The sequence below is a fragment of the Pseudovirgaria hyperparasitica genome (assembly GCF_010093815.1).
Source record: "Pseudovirgaria hyperparasitica strain CBS 121739 unplaced genomic scaffold EJ05scaffold_6, whole genome shotgun sequence".
NCBI lineage: Eukaryota > Fungi > Ascomycota > Dothideomycetes > Acrospermales > Acrospermaceae > Pseudovirgaria > Pseudovirgaria hyperparasitica.
In genome coordinates this window covers 538,604-560,503 of record NW_022985554.1, presented here as the reverse complement: position 1 = coordinate 560,503, position 21,900 = coordinate 538,604, and the positions used below count along the sequence as shown (strand labels likewise).

The 21,900-nt window shown below is 49.5% G+C and overlaps 8 protein-coding genes across 8 annotated transcripts; 5 read left to right on the top strand and 3 right to left on the bottom strand.

Moving 5' to 3' along the window:
- Positions 1-313: 313 nt before the first annotated feature.
- EJ05DRAFT_499433 (Maf1-domain-containing protein) lies at positions 314-3,373 on the bottom strand (the record flags this gene model as incomplete). The annotated part of the gene is made up of 5 exons (XM_033746835.1): positions 314-1,420; positions 2,781-3,055; positions 3,103-3,220; positions 3,282-3,315; positions 3,363-3,373. 5 exons carry the CDS (start codon positions 3,371-3,373, stop codon positions 314-316), a joined length of 1,545 nt encoding a protein of 514 aa, XP_033601461.1.
- Positions 3,374-3,718: 345 nt separating this feature from the next.
- On the top strand, positions 3,719-4,757 carry EJ05DRAFT_499432 (putative gamma-cysteine synthetase regulatory subunit; the record flags this gene model as incomplete). The annotated part of the gene is made up of 2 exons (XM_033746834.1): positions 3,719-3,741; positions 3,797-4,757. 2 exons carry the CDS (start codon positions 3,719-3,721, stop codon positions 4,755-4,757), a joined length of 984 nt encoding a protein of 327 aa, XP_033601460.1.
- Positions 4,758-5,050: 293 nt separating this feature from the next.
- Positions 5,051-6,916, top strand: EJ05DRAFT_329407 (uncharacterized protein). Its single transcript, XM_033740831.1, has 3 exons — positions 5,051-5,590; positions 5,642-6,634; positions 6,699-6,916. Exons 1-2 carry the CDS (start codon positions 5,343-5,345, stop codon positions 6,603-6,605), a joined length of 1,212 nt encoding a protein of 403 aa, XP_033601459.1. The 5' UTR covers positions 5,051-5,342; the 3' UTR covers positions 6,606-6,634; positions 6,699-6,916.
- A 470-nt stretch (positions 6,917-7,386) lies between these two features.
- On the top strand, positions 7,387-7,923 carry EJ05DRAFT_499430 (uncharacterized protein; the record flags this gene model as incomplete). The annotated part of the gene is made up of 1 exon (XM_033746833.1): positions 7,387-7,923. One exon carries the CDS (start codon positions 7,387-7,389, stop codon positions 7,921-7,923), a length of 537 nt encoding a protein of 178 aa, XP_033601458.1.
- Positions 7,924-7,986: 63 nt separating this feature from the next.
- EJ05DRAFT_463663 (uncharacterized protein) lies at positions 7,987-9,538 on the bottom strand. Its single transcript, XM_033742725.1, has 2 exons — positions 8,601-9,538; positions 7,987-8,550 (listed from the first exon to the last, which is right to left on the bottom strand). Exons 1-2 carry the CDS (start codon positions 9,442-9,444, stop codon positions 8,285-8,287), a joined length of 1,110 nt encoding a protein of 369 aa, XP_033601457.1. The 5' UTR covers positions 9,445-9,538; the 3' UTR covers positions 7,987-8,284.
- A 337-nt stretch (positions 9,539-9,875) lies between these two features.
- Positions 9,876-10,969, bottom strand: EJ05DRAFT_499428 (ribosomal protein L15; the record flags this gene model as incomplete). The annotated part of the gene is made up of 3 exons (XM_033746832.1): positions 9,876-10,325; positions 10,378-10,531; positions 10,614-10,969. 3 exons carry the CDS (start codon positions 10,967-10,969, stop codon positions 9,876-9,878), a joined length of 960 nt encoding a protein of 319 aa, XP_033601456.1.
- Positions 10,970-14,955: 3,986 nt separating this feature from the next.
- EJ05DRAFT_475238 (D-arabinitol 2-dehydrogenase) lies at positions 14,956-16,706 on the top strand. The gene is made up of 3 exons (XM_033743762.1): positions 14,956-15,665; positions 15,730-16,225; positions 16,279-16,706. Exons 1-3 carry the CDS (start codon positions 15,212-15,214, stop codon positions 16,457-16,459), a joined length of 1,131 nt encoding a protein of 376 aa, XP_033601455.1. The 5' UTR covers positions 14,956-15,211; the 3' UTR covers positions 16,460-16,706.
- Positions 16,707-16,933: 227 nt separating this feature from the next.
- EJ05DRAFT_509873 (TBC-domain-containing protein) lies at positions 16,934-20,931 on the top strand. The gene is made up of 4 exons (XM_033748131.1): positions 16,934-17,838; positions 17,891-18,242; positions 18,293-19,131; positions 19,190-20,931. Exons 1-4 carry the CDS (start codon positions 17,034-17,036, stop codon positions 20,551-20,553), a joined length of 3,360 nt encoding a protein of 1,119 aa, XP_033601454.1. The 5' UTR covers positions 16,934-17,033; the 3' UTR covers positions 20,554-20,931.
- The last annotated feature ends 969 nt before the right edge of the window (positions 20,932-21,900 follow it).

Genomic DNA, 21,900 nt, shown 5'->3' with positions numbered 1-21,900 from the left:
CAACATACGCCAGTCATTAAAAGCCTCGCGCATTATCATGAAGTATGGGGACCTTCATTCGTGTACCACCCAGGAACCGTCAGAAATACAACACGAGAAAGGAAACAGGAAAAGGGTATCGTTTGCTGTTGGCACCGCTCCCACCGGGCCAATCGAACAACGCCCTGGACAATGAATGGAAGGAAAAGGAAAGGAAAGTGTTTGCCGAAACAGATGCGGCATATACCGTGAGTCGTACTTGGTCGTCGACATCTTCAGTAGATATCGAGAAACAGAGCAAAGGCGCTGCACGAGTACCAACATAGAAGCTCAATCAGAACTCCATCTCATCAGCCATCGTCTCGCTCATTGCCCTGTGCTGCTTCTGCTCCTGTCTCACCACGTCTAGATCGTCCTCCTCATCTTCGTCCTCAGCATCTTCTTCCTCGTCTGAGCTCACGGCCATGGACATGGCTCTTCTCCTCTCCACCTCTACGTCACGTAGATCCAACGTTATATCATCGACATCGACCTCATCGTCGCCTGGTTCAGCTATTATCCCAGCATCCTCATCGTCCTCGCCCCATCCGCCCTCAACATCATCCCCATCAGCCCGCTCACCCAACCAATACCGCGCTCGCTTGCGCGCGCCACTTGTCATCGGTGTCGTAGGCTCTGACATTCCTCCCATGCCACTGCGCGTGCGCTTCGGAGTGCCCATCGGCCGCAACACCGGTGAATGGCTGATGACGCTTAGTCCGCGCAGATACATGTAGCACACTCTCTTTCGTTCTTTATTGAAGAAAAAATAGTCCATGCGCCACACTGCACCCTCGTCGCCGTCGAACGGATCTTCCTCAGGCGCGTACGCGTATACGCTACATTTGCGCAAGTCCATCTCAGCATCGATCAGACGCCACATTCGTGGGCCCCACGTTGTACTACCTCCAGGTGTGCGAAGGCCTGAGGGTATAGGTCCGGACGACCATGACGAAGGCGAGCTCACAAGTGTGGAGGGCCTGAGATTTGATAGTGTTGTGTCGAGGGTGTGCATTACGCCGCGGAGAGAGCGCTCGCGCCGGAAGTCTGCCGGGCGCAAAACATGCGAGAAATCGTAATCTGGGTGGGATGCATTGAGTGTTGCTATCAGGTATGCGAAGGTACGGCGAGAGGATATCTGTGAGAGCGGGCCGAATGGTGAAGAACGCGAGAGATTGAGGGAATCGGCAAGAGACTCTTGTTGCGGCGGGGACAGGGAAGCAGACAAACGAAGCAGGGAGGCGTGTTGTGTCTCGAGCGTGTTTTCAATGGACTTGTAGAGCTTCTTGTCCGAGCCAGCGGCCTTGGTGGTGTAGAGGTCGCACCCTCCAACAACGTGGCAGTCAGGCGTGGTAAAGTTGAGTGCGCTCGTCACGTCTTCAAAATCACGTAGCGGAAGATACTGCCGCGTGGACAGGTAGAGTTAATTTGGCTGTCGCATTGCGCGTTTATGAGCGTGGTGAGGTCATACCTTCATAATGTGTTTGTCTTTGTGCGAAGACTAATCTGATGGAGCGACGGTGACGTTTTGTTTGAGGACCGTGACATGAACGTGCTTTGTGTATATAAATGGTATGTCGTGCCGTTCACTGCAGGATTACTGTGCTGAGGCTGACCAAGGTCGGTCTTTGCCGGTTGAGATGGCTGTATCGGGTCTCGGGGAGTCTCCTGTGTGAGCAAGTACAACGGTAGAGATAAGGCTTCGGCTGGGTGCAGGACCAGACTCTCTATACTGTTCGAGCCAGACCGTCTAGTCTAGCAGGAAGCGGCGAAGGTGATGGAAGGCATCGTCAGAAGATCTGTTTGACAGAGTGACTGTCGTTATCGCAAGATGTAGAGTGAGTGTCAAGTCGCGCGATGATGTGGATGTGGACAGCTGAACTGTCTGCGTAGCCAATCAAACCGCCCTCCTGCACCCATCAGCCATTCGACTCGTCACAGCGACCTCTCACGTGACACGGATTCGTGACGTTGCCCTGCCATGCTTCCATTCCGAATAGACTGTTCTTTTCCCGGGTTTGTCCGTCTTACGCGTATATCAGTAATGGTAACAATGATTGAGTCGTTCTTGTCGAAGTTTGGTGAATGGATAGTACCCAACAGTCGAACCCGAAAGTCATCGATTACGATTTCCTAAGACATGATACGCACCTAAGTCAGTGAATCTCAAAAATGATACGTGAATGTCCATTCGTCATGGCGACGCTGTACTTGACTTGTCACATTGGTAGCACTGGATATTGGCCCAGAGGACTTTCAAAAGAGTGAGAGCTGAAACAATCTCGTTGTATTGCATGCTGAGCTGATCCCGCTGAGCAGGAAGCATGATTGACAAGTTATAAAATGTGACACCATGTCCATTGGGCCTAACAGTCTGGGGTATGCAAACGCCTATAACGCCATTGTGTTCCGTTGCGATGCAGTCATATTGTAAGTTGCGAGACTCCGTGATGAATCAAACAATGCCAGAGTTTTTAAGCTCTTTCACCAGGTTCTCTTCGGCCTGTTGTACTTGTTAGCTCTAGGCAATGTTTGAAGAATTATCACTAGAAAACGTGTTGTCCCACCAGGCAATGAGCGTGCGCCTTGACGAACGGGATGTGAAGAACTTGTACGTCGGATCGTGATCGAATATTACATTATCTTTGTTACTACATCATCCTCTGTCTAAATGAGGTATCAGTAGTGGCCGCTGTGCTATCGTGGGTAAGGGTGGTCATGACGGGAGGTGCAGAGTGGGATTGACGAAGCTTGAAACGTACCTCCATATCTTCAAGACTGTCTTGTTGGGCTATACATCTAAGGACATTCTTCTTGCTGCTTTCTTGCATCTCGCCAGCGAGAAGGAGTTCATCGAGAATGAAGTACGCTTTCTGAAAGTTGAAGATTATGTCGAGCTCGCACACGTTCCCATAGTATTTGTCCATTTGTTCGACATAACGATGCACAATTTCGAGTGTGATGAGTTCATTATCGGTAGAATCACAACCTGCTATGAAGAAAAGGGAGGCATAGCGGCGATAAACGATCTTGGTGTCTGCTTTCGGTCAGTGTCATAACCCGGAGCACCTTGAATGATCATACCTTTATATTCTAAAAAGTTACACATCCGTGTCCGTCTGGCCAGAACCAGCTGCGATACATCTTTTATAATCTTTGCTTTGTCCTTGGGAGAAAGGGTTGTGAACCATTTTGCCAATCGCTATGGAGGTCTCTGGTCAGCTAGAGTCGAGGGGATGTTGAGTTGGTGGAAGCTGACTGACCACTTTGCCCTGGCGTGAAAGGAGGATGAGGTATCTTAGTGGATATTAGCGTCTACTTTGTTACGTGAAGATGTAACTCACTTGATAGCCATGTTGGCCACAAGGAAAGGAATAAATCGTGGTTGCAGGGCGGGCCGGAGTTTGGAGATCGTCTGTGGTGCAAAACTATGTTCTGCCGTGGGTGACATGGATGGATACAGATTAGTGGCCTCAGGCTGTCATTTACTGTGCCCCGCTCGTCGGGCATGTCCTACAGCTAGGATTATGAATTGCTTTGCGATCATTCATGGGCGTGGGCAGTACATCATTTTTGAAATATAATCCCACCACTACATCGCTAGAATACCGTACTGCTTGACGCATCCATACATCGTGCTGTTTAGTCTCCGTAGCGCACCACCAAACACCTCTGATAGCGGGTAACGAGAATCGGCGCAATGAAGCTCGTACTTTCAACATCGTATGTTTCATGTACTGCATGCCCTAGAGTCTATCAACTGACCACAGCTTCATAGAAACATCATGGGCAGAGGGCCCACAGTGATGCGTCGGCCAACAATCGAAAAGTCGAACGCAGAACTCACAAATACTCTACGCGCGAATTTTACTGCTCAGAAAGAACTGTATAAGCCAGCCCATACAATAGACTCCCCAAACACGAACTCAGATTTTAAAGCTTGGACGCAGCAGATTGGTTCAACACTATATATTCCGTCCCTAGAGAACACAGAGACAGGGCTGATAGAAGAGCGCGCACAATACGACATTACTGTCAAGCTTTTCTTCCTTCCCAACATACCTGCCTCAAGACGGCGTGCTCAAGCGAAAGAGGCGGTTGACTTTGTCTTGAACGCCCTGAAGGTGACTTCTATCGACTTGCTTATAGTGTCCTTTCCTGGTATTGCATTCGATGCAGATGATGAAGACTCCGACTCGGACGTTGACTCCTCAGAAGAAGCTCACTCCTCGCCAGCTGACCCAGAAGACATACCTACTATGCTGGAAACTTGGCGGACATTGGAAGAACTCCATGACGTTGGGGTAATCGGAAAGCTAGGCCTAGCAGAATTCGGCACACAACGTTTGAACAAATTACTGCCACAAACTCGAGTACGACCGAGTGTTAATCAGATTAACCTTCGCGACTGTTGCGTAGTGCCAAAGCCCCTTATACTTTTTGCCAAAAAAGAAAAGATCGAACTCCTGACCCACAACGATTGTACTGACATCTTGCCTCGAGGGACGCTGCGCGAATTGCTTGGCTCAGGGCAGCATGGCGTTGAAGTCTTAGCTGATCCAAATACAGAGGATGCTGGCCGCCTGGATGGTGATGTTGAGCCCGAATTTGTGGTCAAGTACACTGCAGTCATCAAAGACCGGGGTGTCGTTGAGAACAAGGGATATTTTGCGGTTGCAGAATTGAAAGCAAGCCCAGACATGAACGAGAATCCACGAAAGCGACCATTGGAGGCATAAGCGCACACGTTCAGAGAGTCATACCCAACACAAAAGAGGCCTACGTCAACTGAGTGGGTTGCTCCTGCATCTATACACACCACTCCTTGTAAAAAGATGTGGTGCTATGCGCTCAGTGTCGGCGCCCCTGGCAGTGATATGGCCCAACCCACTATTATCTGCATGTAAGAATGATCGACCCTGAGGACGATCTCGAATTTGGACGTTCAAAGCCACACTTTGCAGCTTCGGCTCCCCCGTATTAGATGTCTGAATCTAGACCTTGATCAAAGACTAAACTCGGCAAAAGTGAGCACGGACACTCGGGCACTATACCCTCCTTAGGCAATCTAGCCATCCATTTGTTATGTCAACATGTTCTTCCTAGACCTAAGTCTGCAGTGTAGATATTCTACATTCGTTTAACACTGAAGTCGGCTCGACTGCTCAGCTCGACTGTGCATTGTTCCCTTCAGACCAGCGCCGTGTGGCTTAAACCTTCAGGGGATATGGCCCATTTTACCGAAGCTATGCTCAGCCAGAACAGAACACAAAGTATAAGTTCAATGCCAGGGCCCCTACCGTTAGATCCGTACATTTCTGATCATGCGGTTCTTCGCCTTGATTACACTCTCATCACTCGTGGCGGCAAACCCTTTTGGTAATAGCCGTTCTCACTGTCCACCATCGACATGCGAGATACAAGGCGTTGAGAAGGTCATTTCGCCGTACTGCACTGAAAGCGATCCTATCAGTACGACATTAGGCGGCTGCAAAGCCCGTTGTGGAAGAGACAGACAATGCAAAACATATGCTATTGGTGCTGGGACGTGTCGCCTATACACTAGTTACATGCAAGTTCAATATGAATAACCATGGGAACGACCGCTGACTCTATCTCGTAGTTCCCAATCGGCGCGCTCTTCGAATTCCGGCTCTCTAACGTTCTACGATCGATCCTGCAATTGTCCATCAAAGTCTGCCTGCAAGTCAAAGACACAATCCGGTGCTAAGACCGTGTCATCATCAACGTTCTCAACTCCAAATCAACCAACAACAACGATCAAGACTTCGTCAATCACCAGCGTGTTTTACTTCTCGACGTCAAAGTCTACATCGTTGGTAACAACTACCTCTTCAACACACTCAACAGCCTCGCAGACCGTAGCTGTGACTGCCACTACCCCATCGCTATCGCCATCAGCGTCAGTATCACCGACAGCTCCAGTATCACCGTCAGCTCCAGTATCACCGTCAGCTTCAGTATCGCCTTCCCCGTCTTGTATTGCTTCCACAATTGTGCCAACAGGTCAAGTTTGTGGCATTTCAGGAACATCCTTACGTCGGACATGGGGAAGCAGCCCCGCATACGGTAGTCTGGAAGCCTGTACTCGATTCTGTCTACAAACATATCTGTGCTACAGCTTTCAGCTCACCTCTGACCTTATCTGCAAGCTCTACAATACTCCCGCCGCGAACCATGCCACCTTCCACTCATGCAGCGACGAGCCGCCATTCTACGATATCTCCTGTTTCCAAGACCCTCAGCCATCGGATGAAGGAAGCCCGACGACAAATACTGATACAACGATTCCCACACCTACTACTGATCCGAATGCACAAATCTGCGGGGTGGAGGGCACGGCCTTTCCAGGGCCGAACAATCAATATCTGATTGACGACCAACCCGCTGATACCCCAGCAGTATGTGGCACCCGATGTGTTGCAGCTTCCAATTGCCTCACGTACGAGATGAACAACATCAATTCGCACTGTTTGCTGTACAGCGCCACACACGCAGCAGGTGGCTTCGTTCCGGCAGCACGTACGAGTCGTTTCTTTAACGATCGTAGCTGCGAGGGATCATAGAGATAATTCAAATCATTGACTTTCAAGCTGTAAATATATTCGGTTTCACTGCCTTATCTGTAAAGATAGAAGACACGCTAATTACTTCATGAGCGTCCTATCTGGTATCACTATAATAGCTCGTCTCTTACAAAGACTTGACTCCCTAATGTATCAAGACCTTATAACAATCCTCAAACTGGTAGGGCTGTAACACGAAAAGTTTCACGAAGACATCGGACTCCCTGGGAGAGTCAGTTGTTCACCTCACACACTACGCTTGCAATTACTAATCAAGCTCGAATTCCACGGCGTGCTAGCCTATAATTGAACCAACAGAGGTAAGCACTTGCGCTACGGACCGAATGCCCGAGAGATCGCCTTCAGGATGCCACGCTAGATCCGCGAAGACAACATGCGCTCTGGGTCACCTCTATCTAATGGCGGTTGTTGTACTGCAGATTTCTTGTGCCACGGACTGATGTTTCACTCAGCCTCGATTGATTTACAAGCATGCTGACAGAGAGGTGATTATCATCCTGTATACAACTTACAGTGCTTGAAGGTCATTACAACGTCACATTCTATTGGCTCTCTCATTCCATAAGTCTCGACGTGCAGCATACCATCCCTAGTCACGATTAAGTTTCACACCGCCCCTAAAGGCCCAAACTGAGTATATAACACCCAAACGCCAGGCCACCTCCCTCTCAATCAACAACTTATCAACACCAACAAATCTCACCTCACAGACCTAGCCACCACAAGCATTACAAACATCTACCAATCAAAACACCCAATCATGTCCGCCGAAACTCTCTACGCTGCGTATGTCCCGCAGGTCCAAGACGGCCTGGAAGTCCTCAAAGGTCTTCTGACCAAAGCCCAATCCCATGGTCTTTCCGACTCCGCAATCCTTGAGGCCCGTATCATCGACGATATGTGGCCGCTCGCCCGCCAAATCGCCATGTGCGTCGCCACCACAACCCTCGTCAAAGTCGGCGCAATTTCCGAAGCATCGGTCCCGAAATACGACTCCTTTGACCCAACGTCCGTGGCCGATGCGCTGGCGCGGATTGCGGATGTCGAGAAGGTATTGGCGGGAGTGAAGGAGGAAGGCTTCGCGCAGAGCGAGGGCAAGGTGTGGGTGAAGTGGTTCGGAGGCCCGCACGAGTTGGAGAAGAAGGACTATGTGATGAGGTTTGCGGTGCCGAATTTCTACTTTCACTTGAGTATGGTGTATGCGATTCTGAGGAAGGAGGGGGTGAACGTGGGGAAGAAGGACTTTGTGCTCTTGGGGGAGGAGACGAGGGTTGAAGGAGAAGGGTACCCTTTGTAAGGGTTTGTAGCCAGATTTAAATTGAGTTGATGAATGGGGAGAGGTGTGACTGTATGAATCTCAGCTTTCATTAGCGCATTGCGACTTCAGCATAGGATGAGTAGAGCATCGATATTCTTTCAGAGTAGCTACATGTGTAAGAAAAAAAGAAATCAAGAGTCCAGCTCTCTAGTTATCCTTCGACTGGGCTAACTGCAATATCCCGTTGCCTGTATAAGAGGAAACTCGATCACAGTCATATTCAAGCTTTCCATAGCACTGTCCACTGCGTGGGACTCCGTCACTGGTCGTTAGAGTCGTTTGAAGCATACTTCCCTAGCGTTTCTTCATCTGAGATGGTCCCCGTAAAAGGAGATCCAATTTATTCATCTTCGATGAACGCGAGTCTCACTGGCTTGATCTTTGGCTTATGTTTGTCTGAAACTGTCTCGCTTGACGAAGGCTCTTTCGGTGTAGCTTTCTTTGGCCTAGCCTTGCCTGTCGTTGCATTTCTTGTTGAAGCTTTCTCAGAAGCAGAACCTAGAACTGCCCCCTTTTTAGACACATGATCGTTCAAAGCAGCACTCTCGACCGATACAGCCTTGTTGGGTTTGCTAGAAGATTGGAGAGCCTTGGGTTTGTTCGCCACTGCACATGCTGTTAGCTCCTCGCGTGGAAGATTCTCTCCTCGGACTTACATGAAACTCCTCCAAGCAGATTAGCCAGCTCCTCAGCATCTGAGGCTGTAGTCTTTTGCCTGAAATTCTCAACAGCAGGCAGAATAATGTCCTCGTACCAATCCTCACTAGTGCTCAAGAGGTCATCATAATCCCACTGCCCAACGACCTCGTCAGGGGTAACCTCCCAGAGACATATGTAATGGTCTCGATAGTAACGGTTACGCTGATTATAAGGGTCGGGTATATCATAATAGTCCATTTCATCGAGGACGTGCAGAAAAGGCATTCGATTTCTCTTGCGAGCGATTGGATCGACAACAATCAGCTTTTGTGGCCCTCGTTTTTCAGTTCTTCTTGGGGCTAGACCACGTATTGCCGATGGTGAGACTGTAAATGAGATGTAAGGAGTTGGTGTCCGTGTATCGTGCTTCAGATGTAGAGACAAAGATTCCTTACGGGAGGCTCTGGTGTTAAGACGTTGCCGTGTTGCTCTTGCTTTCATATGGTTGTCTTTGGGCTGACTTCCGGAATGTTCGTCCCATAATCTGAGGAATGGAGTCTCAAGAGTTGCACCCTGCTGTTGGCTTGTGTTCCATGGATGGACCTCCTCCTCTCCCTCCTCCTCCTCCCCCTCCTCATCCTCCTCCTCATCCTCATCCTCAATGAAGCGTTTCAAGGACTTTCTCCATAAAGAGGTGCCGAGAGTGCCCACTCCATCAACTGACCCGCCCAGGAGATCTTGAGGGTTGAGCTTCTGTTGTAGAGAATACATGGAGGACTGGGAACCGAAACTTGAGATCGTTGAATCAGTAAAAGATGGCGCGCTGGCATCGAAGGGTTCATACGTGCTAGAGGGTGGCATACAGGTTCGATTTCGTCCAGATGACGTATTCTCTTAGGCAGTCAAATCATGTATGACTCACTAGCATGGATGGTGACCAGGAGTCGTCATTTGTTTGCCTTTTTGCCTTCATTGGGGTGCGGGGTTTGCTCCAAGAATCTCTACGTGAGCACCATCACTCATGTGTGATCGCTGTTGAATGCCTGGCCAGAGGAGTTTTGACCTGTAGGAAGTGAGATTATCTGGGGATAAATGAGCAACATGAAGTGTGTAGTCGCGCTGATCAAGTGTCGAGCATCTTCAGAAGGCATGGAATGTCTATGTTGACTTTGAACATATACAATCTCGTATATTTATACATGAGAACTGTTACTTTCAGGCAGCAGCAGCAACGCAATAATACCCCGAGAGACATATCTATCATACACGTCCCTCCCGCAACACTAAATTCTTCACCACAACTTCGTCTCCGATATGGGCGTCTCTGCTTGCTGCTTACCAAGAGCCTTCCTCTCTTGCTCCGCCTTTGCAGTTCTGAAGAATAGACTTGGACTCTCGCCATCCTTCACCAAATGGCTAAGATATCCCCGATGCGCCGGATCTCGGTAATATTCGATATCTGCTCTACTCGTCGGGTCGGGCAGTCGATATTTCCAGCCCGTGAGCTTAAGTCCAGTCTCTGCATCTATTATAGGCCTTGATGTCAGATCGGCGATTTCGGGAGGGAACGCAGACATAAGAGAGTTTATGGGGTCGGTTTCGCCCGCCATGATGCGTCGCAGGGACGCTTTGGTATAGAAGCGTGTACTGATCGTGCCGCCAGCAGCTTCGACGGCTTTAATGGCACCTGCGGATGCGCGGGAGACAATGATGTTGATCGGGGTAGTGAGTTGACCGGCGTTCTGTACGCAGCTAATTAGTCTAGTGAAATATATACGTGGTAATTATACGCACTCTCGCAAGGAGCTTCACGCCTTCCTTCAGGCCATGTGTGCAACGACTTCTTTGCAGATCCCTCAGTGTAATGGGCTTCTTGGGGTCGAGGCGGCCTTGATCGATCCACTGTTGAATACGGTCGACATTGACTTTGGCGAACTCTTGGGTGAAGCTATGCGGAGATCAGCCATGTTCCATGAAATATGTCGGCTGTGTCAAAGAAACACAACAGTTAAGCATAAGCGGAGTCTCACCGATATGTCCGGTTATCTTTTCCCCTGGGCGGGTTTACAATCTCATCTGGCGTTTGGCCTCCGGTGAAGCCTCTGGGGACCTTGCCGTGCTGTTTTTGACCCTTGTGACCTCTCCCCGATGTCTTTCCTTTCCCAGAAGCGGGACCTCTTCCCACTCTTATTCTCTTGTTGTATGCTCCTTGAGTATCTGAGATTGAAGAAAGGATGGATGCGGACCGTGTCTGCTCGAGCAGTCCACTGCGCAGGAGGATCGGCGCGAGAAATGTCGCAATTGGCGACTGAATTGGCAGGGAGGTCGACTTTGATGAAAATTGAGGGCGAGTGCAGGCTCGTAAGAGCTGCAATCGGGGTGACATGAAGGATATCGCAATCCTACGTGTGGTAGGTCACGTCCGTTGGTTGTGGAGAAACTTTAAGAATTGTAGTCGACTCCTAGCATCTTAGCCATCAAGCAAGGCATCACGTGCGCCAAGTCCTCATTAATCGTCAAGCAATCCCATCGGATCCATTTTTATTTCTACTTTCACCATTATAGTGCGAGCGCCTATGGACCGTATATTCATACCACGTGCCGTTCTCATCTAGGATCTAGCCAGACACCAACTATATGAAACACGCTCAGTATTCGCCACCCATCAACTCCATCTCTATGGAAGAGTAATCTAGTAGCGCCGAGCATGCATTGGCTTATTGTTGACTGTGCCAACTCTTTCAGAAATCACAACTATCGAAGCCTATACAATCAAAGATATTGAAATCTTCTGGGAGACAAGTAGGAAGCGTTTTGCGGGTTATGGCCACCTGGATCCTTCAGCAAGACCTTGTAGGCAGTAAAAAAGTGTCCTGATTCCTGTAGGGAATTGGCTCTTCGGCAAGAAGTGATCCAACATTATGTCTCTTAGTGGCAATCAAGAATGACGTCCACATATGTTTGGCGACGTAGTAGGGTCTGATACGTTTTACAAGACGCGAGAATGACCTTCCAATTTTACCACATCTGAGATTTGGTGAGTCGCAAGCCGCAGTACCTGTGGTTCAATCCAGTAACAAGTTCAAAAGATTCATTGAGGTTTGAGCTCAGCCGCTTCTGATTCGCAGACGTGAGGATACGAGAGCCCCAGGTTTTATCACTTCATGCGGGCAGGCGTGGTAAGAAAGGGCAACCCCTTAGTTAAATGGCAGCTAGCTTTAAGCACATCTATCGCGGCTCCAGGTCCGTAGAATCAGGAGAAGACATAAGGAAATGCTGCTGTTGAAACTGTCTCACATACCATACCTTCAGTTGGACGCCGATGAATTACTATGGGTAGCACCAAGCAGATACGTTCTTCGAACTCCTTCTGACTACATATCGTCCAAGACCCTGAGACAGTTCCGGGCGCGTTTATCCGACAAGGTAATTCTATTCCCCTTCGTATGTGGTTGGCGCTGTGTAGCACATATGATCGGCTATCGAGTCAACGACCATCTTTCTCCCTAGAGCATTAAGGTGCTCCAGGCTGCTGGAATTGGCCTTCTCTGCTACCGAGCGCCTATTTGGATGCTGGCATGACAACGGTAAGCGATGTTAACATGTCAGATCTATGTAGAATTCGTTCCAACATTGCGGAGCAAAATCTGCAATGCTGCTCTAGTTTCACGGCTCGTTGACCAGATTGAGCTAATAGTCAACTCTGTAACATACGTCCAAGAACAGGGAAAGCGGTGGTGGCAATAAGCCGTGGTGTGCAAGATAGTCTTAGGAACCAGGACTGTGGTCGTTGAACCTGAAGAGGTTGGATGTTGTATATGCTATAGATGATCGGCTCAGTATCAACATCAGCCGACTAACGAGCTTCTTTAGTATTCCATTCATTCAAAGGTTGAGAGCACAGGCTGGCTAGAAGAAGAATACCACCCAATGTACGACTGGACCGCCCCACCAGGATCATTCAAAGTAACCGATCTTTACATAGCCAAGTGCGCGCCCAGTGAGGTCAGTCTCCGGTATCTACTTGTGACATACAAGATTTTGCGATACTCGACAAGTTGCGTGGGCACCCAGCAATTTATGATCGGACATACTACGCCCATACCGTAGGTGTCGCGTAACGTTGAGCTTGTCTCTCATTCCGCGGCATTGGAAAGACGTCGCTATCGCCGTCGCTAATTCCAGACCAGCTCTTCTAAGACGTTTGGAGAGTTCTAGAGCATATAAGTGGGAGATGTACGTTTGGCTAGGTCCTGGAGACTAGTATGAGGACCATTCAGACATGTCGAGGCTTCATAGATTGTTATCATCTTCGTTGGAGCATTTGGGGCCCACGGGGTGACATAGCTGGATCGAAGTATTCTGGCAGAGCTTCTGAACATCGCATCCAGCATGTCCCCTTCCTCCCGTCGGTCGAGGTCGTCTTGGCATCGCTCTCGTTTGTCCACGGGTTCGATATTTGAATGTCATTTCTGGGAAAGATGAATACTGCTCTGAGTTATCCTATCGAGATGGTCTCTAACTCGATTTTGAGTGATGAGCGATGGAGGAGTATTGGCGCTGAATTGCCTCTGTTGATGTGTCCATATGTTGATGTCGAGATACTTTAATGTCATCAAGACCCCACGCGGCATTCGATCAGTCGAGTGGAGTATAGCTTATAACTTAATTTAGAAAATAAAGGATCTGATGTGCATTATGGACGTACCTTTATGCATGCATATTCATTCAGTCTTGCCATCTAAGACGCTATCCATAAGTACTCATGCGATTTTACAACATGGGTTGACGGCAGACTTGCGCATCCCAAAAAATGTGGGTCAATGTAGCGCTATTGCGGTCGTTTGCGACACATTCGCAGACTGCAACGTTATAAATAGGTCTAGTAAGGCCAAGCTTACAGGGATGTAATTCTAGACAAGTTACAAGGACAAACCGTGTGCACATTGTAGGCAACGTTTAATAGGCCCGAGGACTACGATGTAGGCTGGTAACGGCCGTCTGTGCTACCCGTGGACAACAGCATTGAAAATTTTCAGATTCCTTGTTAAGTATTCTTGGGTATTACGAGTCGTTACTCGAAGTCGCAGTGTCAGATGGATTGAGGAAGCGAGCCCGCGAAAGCTAATAGAAGCACATTTGAAAGCACAACATCCTTCCTTGCTTCGTTAATATAAGTGGTTCCGGGCCGATGTACCCCAGATAGCATCAGCAAGTGTCTATCTGGGTTGGAGTAAATTTCGAGAAGTATGCAGGTCCAGTTGGTCCCCACTTGTGTCACACACCATCGTGATCTTTACATGGTAAAAACATGTCCAAAGTGATTACGTGGACGTTGGATGATGCCAGACAATTCAGTCAAGACAACCCAAGCTCTTGGCATACGCCCACTCAGTAGACGTATGGGACCTGAGGAAAGACAGCGTTATTTGAGTGCAGAGGATTGTCGCATTGACATGGCGTGCGTGTGGTGCTGTTAACAGTGCGGCGCGTAGATAAGGGATGTCAGTAAGTAATGATTTGCAAGGTATCCAAGTGTGTAGGCGAACGATGAGGTCCGATGCGAATGATCATAGGCGCGACAGTGGGGGACTTAGCGATTTCTTCAGCCAATGCCGACTTTCGGAGGGTAGGGAATATGTTCCTTCGACGCTGCTATTACGGTCGTGACAAGAAGAGGCCAATAAATAGTAGGACCGACTGGTCCTAATTCTGCAGTTCACGATACACTAATTATGTCCGCGTGCAATGTGCATGCGTGGAGGTTGCTTTGTGTATTTGGTGGGTGCTGCACAACATCCAGGTAAAGCATCGAATCCTGTCGATGACAGTGATAAGGACCCGTGATGCAACACTGGAAAGAATTAAACTCCGACAGCGAAAGCAAGGGGTAGCAAAGTTGTGAAAAATATTGCAAGCACTAGAAAGGAGGAGGGGAGGAGAAAGTTGAGCCTGACCTGAGCTTCCAGATGGTTCCAATAGTTAGTTATACACCGGTTCGAGGCGGACGAGACGTCTCAGAACCCTGCAGGACGGCAGGAAAATCTCACGATGCATGGCGGAAAGGCAAAACGATCGAACGCGATTCGGATGCGAACGTGGACGTTGTGCCAGTCAGACCCGTATGAGTTATGGTAACGAGTCGACTTCGCAACATCGCTTCGCCAGCATCGAACATCGATTGGCCCAAGAAAGCACCGGTAGCTGGACAATTGATGAAAATCTCAGGGTGGAAAAGGAAAAGAACAGCAGGATCAACACCATGCGGTGCGGTGGGCGGGGTGGGGGGGCACGAGTCTTGGGACTTCACGATACTTCGCTAGGCGGCGCACGTTGCTGCAGTCGCCGGACGCGATGGGCTCAAGGTCCAATTTTATTACGTCGCCGCCATCACTGGCGGGGAAGAAGGGGGCAATTGGCAGCTGTTTCTCTGTGCTTGTGCCCTAAGCTCCCGTTGCTTGCTACTCAACATTTTCCTTTTCAACCTTCAGGGTCCATCGTGTTCGCTGCTTGTCATTCCACCCTGATAAGCTGTGTCTCTCCCTTCCAATCCTTTTGTGTTCTTCTCTGCTACATCACACTCCCATCCTACTGATTGACTGCTTTGTTGCTCCAACAATCACACATCATGGCCTCAATTATCCGCCCACAGATGCTCAGAAGTGCTCTGAGAGCTTCAGCAACAGCTTCCCGCGCCGCTACGAGGCCTGTGAAGGTTGCCCCGCCGTGCCAGGCCAGATGGCTATCGAAATCCTCCAGTCTCCGCGACCAGCCTCCATGGGACGACAATACTGACCATGATTCGGCCTCTACGACTGGTCAGCCTGGAGAGTCTGGTGAGCACGAGGGTGCTCTTGCTCGAACAGATGAGAGTATCAAGGTGGAGTATCCTGAGGAGGAAGACCTCCCCTCCAGTATGCCTGTGCAAGGTCGAGGGGGCTTCCATTTCAAAAGAACACTGGCTGCCTTCTCACTAGAAGGTCGTGTCGGTGTTGTCACTGGAGGTGCTCGTGGTCTTGGTCTCGTAATGGCCCAGGCTTTGGTCGCAAGCGGTGCGAACGTTGCCCTTGTGGATATGAACAGTATGTCCAACACCCCTTGGGTACGACTGTAACAACAAAAGCACTTATTAATGTATCTTCATAGAGGAAGAAGCTTCCAGGTCTGCAGAGGGCCTAGTGGCAACCTTTGAGGCCGAGAATCCAGGTGTTGAGCATCTCCCCAAGGTCACAGCACATTATTGTGATGTCTCCAGCCCAACCTCAGTCAATCAAGCGATTGCGGAGATCATCAAGGAGCACGGCCAGATTGACAACCTCGTCACATCTGCTGGCTTCACGGAGAACTATGACGCCATCTCTTACCCCCATGACCGTATTCAGAAGCTCTGGGGCGTCAACGTGGATGGCACATACCTATGGTCCGTAGGTGTAGCGAAGCACCTGATGGAGCGCAAGGCACAAGGATCTATCGTCATGATTGGCAGTATGTCTGGTGCTATTGTCAATGTCCCCCAGCCCCAGGCACCGTACAACGCCGCGAAGGCTGCTGTGAGGCATTTGGCAGCCAGCTTGGCAGTTGAATGGGCACACGCTGGTATTCGTGTGAACTGCATCTCTCCAGGCTACATGCTTACCGCACTGTAAGTCATGAATCGAACTCCTCGTGCTTGATGGTACCCTGACTGTGACACAGAACCAAGAAGATTCTCGACGACAACCCAGATCTTAAGAACAAGTGGACCTCCCTGATTCCTCAGGGTAAAATGGGAAGGCCTGAAGACCTAATGGGAGCTGTTACATTCCTATCGAGCGATGCGAGCCTTTACGTCACAGGAGCCGATCTCCGCGTTGATGGAGGATACACTGTCACCTAAGGAAGAGTCGTGGGTTTACTGCTATTATCAATCATCGAGATGGTTCTGTAGTACATTTTACATGGTCGAAAATTGTAATGGTTCGCAGCAGCAAGTCTGGAGTTTGGAGCATGGTCCTTGACAAGGCGTCTCTAGCTATGTGTCTTTCGGACCGTCAATAGCATGGCTCGTCCCCCTATAGAAAGTTTTGTCTGAAAGAAAATTGATGAGCATTGCGGGTTACATACCATTGTTATCGTATGCTGTCTCCATAACCAAGCATGTTCCCCACTAAAGTTGCATCATTTCGATATGAGGAGACGTCCAGGGATTCCATAGGCGATCCGGCTAATCACAGTCTAACGGTGCTTTCATGCGTTGAACCTGGCTAGTTGCATGCTGAGGCTCTCAAGTATTCGACGCCCCAACAGCCGCAGCACGTGAGGGGCTGCTGAGAGGCTAAGCTCGCTCGGGGGTTTCGGGCAAGCTCCGCAACACCATGTATAGCAGCTCGCACTTCAGCTTCGTATCGCCGTGATACCCAGGCTACTGGACATAGACAGATTGTGAGCTTAAAACAATGCAGCTTTGAGCAATGTTCAGTTTTCAGAGTCTAGTCCAGAAAGCTCAGCAGTTTATCGAACCCACCCTCTCCGTTGCCAGCCCCTCAAGCGACCGCAGACCTACCAAAGCCTCGCTATTCCGACACCAGTTTCGCTTGCCGGACTCGCAAAATCCTCTCCAAGAGATAACTGCCGAGCTTACGCTTTCCCCACACCATAGTACAAGAGGCTCAGGTGATTCTCCGGAGAAAGAGAGGGAAAGACCTCAGGGCATCCATTATGTGGGGAAGCTTCATCTGAGTGAACAGTATCTTTGCTTCTCCACGCAAGCATCAAGTTTCTTGAACTCTGCCAGCTTGAGCACTTCGAGTGCTTTCACTGGTCAAACGCATGGCGCTGGTCCCGGAGGCAATGGGTTTACTCTCCCCCTGTGTGCGATAAGGCGCGTTGAGAGACTGCATAGCCAAAGCTATATGTTTGCTCTGGCGATAACAACATGGCATGGATTTGACAACAAGAGCAAGAGTGGAGAAATCGGTGGTCCCCAGAAGCTCACAGTTCAGCTCGCTGGAAGTCGCCAACAGTGCGAGAGATTTTGCGACGGACTGAAGAAGGGTCTAAGGGAGGGCGTTAAAGGGACAGATAACCTCCGTTCAGTTGTGAACGACTGCTACTCGGAGTATCTGATCGCTACCGACATCGAGAATAAAGATGCTGGGCCAGGGGAGCAAAGAGATCCTCCTGACACAGGCCTGGGGACGGTGTTCCGATATCCAGGTAATGCGCGAAAGCTGCGAGACGCTACCAAGATACGGCTATGGCGAGAGTATCTCAAAGGTGAGAAGCATGACCCAGATTGAACGAGTATGGAGAATCTGATTGGTAGCAGAAAACGGGCGGAACGCAACTCTCATACGTCAACCAACATTCCACAAGTTAATTCGCGTCGGCCTACCTAATCGCCTCCGTTCAGAAATATGGGAGCTGACTTCAGGTTCATTCTTCCTGCGTCTACAGAATCCAAAGCTTTACACTGAGACATTGGCCAAGTATTCCGGACAGCAGTCCTTGGCAATAGACGAGATTGAGAAAGACTTAAATCGCAGTCTTCCAGAGTATCCTGGGTTCCAGAGCGAAGAAGGAATCGGTAGGCTTCGAAGGGTCCTTACAGCCTACAGTTGGACGAATGAGGAGGTCGGCTACTGCCAAGCAATGAATATAGTTGTCGCTGCCTTGCTAATGTATGCCTCATCCTTTCGTCACATTGACATGCTCTAACCTAGTTATACAGATACATGTCCGAATCTCAGGCTTTTTACCTTTTATCTGTTCTTTGCGATAGACTCCTACCTGGCTACTACTCCACGACGATGTACGGTACGTTGCTAGACCAACGTGTCTTTGAATCTCTGGTTGAGAAGACTATGCCGATACTATGGGACCACCTTGTCAAGTCGGACGTGCAGTTATCAGTTGTGTCACTTCCGTGGTTCCTCTCACTCTACATCAACTCAATGCCACTCATATTTGCTTTTAGAGTGTTGGATGTCTTCTTCCTTGAGGGACCCAAAGTGCTTTTCCAGATTGGACTCGCCATTCTGAGGATAAATGGTGAAGATCTACTGGACGCCGCGGATGATGGCACTTTTATATCAGTCCTGAAGACGTATTTTGCAAGACTAGATGAGTCAGCACATCCGCGCTCTGAGAATCCAAAGCTGCGGGCAGTAACACGGTTCCAAGAGTTGATGGTTGTTGCGTTCAAAGAATTTGCTGGGATCACCCAAAATACGATATCGGAGCAACGATCGAAACACAAAGATGCAGTTCTCGAAAACATCGAGAACTTCGCCAAGAGGACGTCCATACGTAATCTTGGGCCTGAGAGTAAGAAGCTGAGTCTAAACGACCTTGGCTTTCTTTACGATCGGTTCTACGGGGTCCTTTACGAAAGACAGCAGAGGGCTGAGATCATTCAACAGGAAGCTGATCGTAAAGCGAAGGCTGGGAAGGCGAAAGCAACTGAGATCGTAACCGGCATCCCTGGCAACGATGTGGAGATGGGTCGAGTTGCACTAGGGCCCAGTCCTACACAGATGGATTATGAGGGCTTTCGGGAGTTCTTGGCAGGTATGCTCATGACAGACGCATTCTAACTTTAAAGATGGTAACAGCTAATGTATCCCAGGCCTAGCACGATGGGCAGTGACTGATTCTCCAACCTCCACTCAGTTGAATGGTCATGATTCTCAATCTCACTCGTACTTCGGTGGCAGTATGCGCAGTCGCAGTATACAAATGTCACCCTGGGGTTCAGGACCCGAGCCAGCAGAGCATGAGTTCATGAACAGACTGTTTCGGAGATGGGATACCAACATGCATAGTTCACTGAGCCTGCAAGATGTCGTCACTGGATTTGCGCAAGTGAAGGGCACGAAAGACATCATGTCGAACATTGCGTATTTCTTTGACTTGTACGACGACGATGGAGACGGCAAGGTGGATCGCGAAGGTATTCTGCGAATATCTGAGGCACTCCTATTTCTCTCACGAAGAGGGATAGACAGCCCTGCGACTTCGTCCCCTGCCATGCAAGACCTGCATGTCACAGACGGACCAAGCAGGAACGAGCAATTCCTCAGTAGTGTATCTGCTTTCATACGACGCTGCTTTGAATACGCCGATCCTGATCACCCAGTAAACCAAGCTGGGAACCCTGTAGAGCCGCAGGAGAAGAGGGAGGAGAAGGGGGAGGAGAAGAAAGATGAAGAACTAGCAGATCCCGACGCCTTCAGCATAGGCGACGACGACGATGACGAAGATCTTCTCGACCTTAAAGATTCTCCAGCACCCTCCACCCCTAAACTCACGAGCAATCCTTCTGCACAAGCTTCACAAACACTCTCCAAATCTCTTAGTCCCTCTTCACGTGCTGAAAAACACGCTGCCAATGTCGCTCTTGACCCTAATAACCCGCTGCATATCACTCTCCCGACGTTCCGAATGGTCATTCTCGCCGACGAAATCCTTGAACAGTTTTTCGAATCAGATTTCTCGAACTCCTTCCGCCTAGCCGATGCCCCAGCTCCCTCGTCGGCATCGTCGTCTTCCAACCTCAACACGTTCGCCAACCCAACTGGCCGTGGTAGCACCGCTAAGCCTGCCATTCCAATTCCTGGCTCCGGCGGCGTCGTACCACCCGGCAAAGGACTCCGTGGCATGCTCGACAACATTGTATCCGACGGCATGCGTGTCGCAGCAGAGGTCAAGCGCCGCATGGACGAGGCTCAAAAGGAACTCGATCGTGAGGCCGCACGACACGGTGGTGTGGGAGGAGACGAAGACGACGAGGATGACCAAGAGGCCGAGAAGGAGAGGCGGAGTATCCGTGAAGGAGATCGAGATCTGCTCGAGGGTATGGAGACGGAGGATGTTGAGAGTGGTAAGGCAAGCGCGCCGACTATTTCAAATGCACAGGCGTCGCAGACGGAGAAGACGAGGAGTCCGAGTCCGACGAGAGACAGGGAGGATGTTGTGGAATTTGAGCGCTAAGCTGGCATGGAATGCAAAGAGTCTTGAGAAGAATCGGCGCTTCTGGTGTTTTGTTCTGTTATGGTGCAAGACGATCCTACATACCTTGGATTTTGATGGCGTGACTTACCCTCTTACTTGTGCTTCGGTCGATGGTTTGTTGGTATGCAGCACTTGGTCTTCCAGTACTTCCCACATCCTACTAGATCAGCTCTCCGGGTGCCACCTGTAAACGGCACAGTTTTAGATGAATGTTCCTGCTACAATAAAGGCATGAAGCACAACTGTTCAGTGCTCACGACTTACTCTACTATGCATTCGAGCAGCACCAAACCAAGCCCAACTCTGCAAGCTTCGCTGGAGAGGACACACATGATTGTTGGGCCAACTTACCTACCAGCAGCCAGTTGTCTAGATGCTTCTAGCCTATATATTCCATCCAGCTTGACAGGCTCACTTACCTTCGAGGGCATCCCATTCCACTCGAGCACAACTGCCTTCAAGCTTTCGTATATCACCTAGAAATAACAAAAACGAGTACCTTTCCGCTCATATCAGTCACCCAACCTCATCCATATCCATCCGGCCAAAACACACCGGTAACTCCACGGTGCCGTCTAGTCGAACACTATTCCATCCCAATAAACTCCATGCCCGTCTGTAAACCACTCAGAGAATAAATCTCCTATCATCAGTCTATCTTATCCATCTACTGCCGTCTATCTCAGCCTCGTAATGCGTCGAGCTCACCTTTACCTACATATACTACTACAGCAGACAGCAAAAAACTTCCCGTTATGTCTCTTTCTCCATAACTTCCAATAACACGTAACTATGTGAGAACCACAAGTCCAAAACACTAACTCCCGTACCATTCATGCCCACACATACCGTACCCATACCATAATAACATCCTCCCACTCCCCCGCCCGCCAAATCCCGCCAGAGCACATACTGGAACACCACCGGAAAACACTGGAACGCTTGAACCACGGATCGTATAAACCGCATCACTAGTACTACTACACTACCCACATCATTCCCCAGATTCCTGCTATCATCTTGCAAGCGACCCCTCAGCACCTCCTCCTTTAACGTTCCTCACTCTACAGAGAGAAAAAATATATTCTTGTTCTCCTTCTCTGTCTGTCTTTACTCGCTATTTATTACCCCACCTCACCACTCGCACAACTAGCAACAAAAAACAAGGGAAATCATAGAAACTACTACTAAAACTCCATGTCGATAAGCTATATGGAATAGCACACATCCCCTCCCTCTTTCCCTCACTCCCTCCCTCTCCTCTCTCGCAAACCCCCAGAAACAAGCTCGCCGCTTTACTATTCATCATTCATCGTTCATCATTTA

Coding starts and splice junctions, on each gene's coding strand:
- EJ05DRAFT_329407 (XM_033740831.1), top strand. CDS start 5,343: ATGCGGTTCTTCGCCTTGATTACACTCTCATCACTCGTGGCGGCAAAC. Junction 5,591..5,641: donor CGCCTATACACTAGTTACAT/GCAAGTTCAATA, acceptor TCTATCTCGTAG/TTCCCAATCGGCGCGCTCTT.
- EJ05DRAFT_463663 (XM_033742725.1), bottom strand. CDS start 9,444: ATGCCACCCTCTAGCACGTATGAACCCTTCGATGCCAGCGCGCCATCT. Junction 8,551..8,600: donor TCTGCTTGGAGGAGTTTCAT/GTAAGTCCGAGG, acceptor CAGCATGTGCAG/TGGCGAACAAACCCAAGGCT.
- EJ05DRAFT_475238 (XM_033743762.1), top strand. CDS start 15,212: ATGGCCTCAATTATCCGCCCACAGATGCTCAGAAGTGCTCTGAGAGCT. Junction 15,666..15,729: donor TGCCCTTGTGGATATGAACA/GTATGTCCAACA, acceptor GTATCTTCATAG/AGGAAGAAGCTTCCAGGTCT. Junction 16,226..16,278: donor GGCTACATGCTTACCGCACT/GTAAGTCATGAA, acceptor ACTGTGACACAG/AACCAAGAAGATTCTCGACG.
- EJ05DRAFT_509873 (XM_033748131.1), top strand. CDS start 17,034: ATGTTCAGTTTTCAGAGTCTAGTCCAGAAAGCTCAGCAGTTTATCGAA. Junction 17,839..17,890: donor ATGGCGAGAGTATCTCAAAG/GTGAGAAGCATG, acceptor GATTGGTAGCAG/AAAACGGGCGGAACGCAACT. Junction 18,243..18,292: donor GTTGTCGCTGCCTTGCTAAT/GTATGCCTCATC, acceptor CTAGTTATACAG/ATACATGTCCGAATCTCAGG.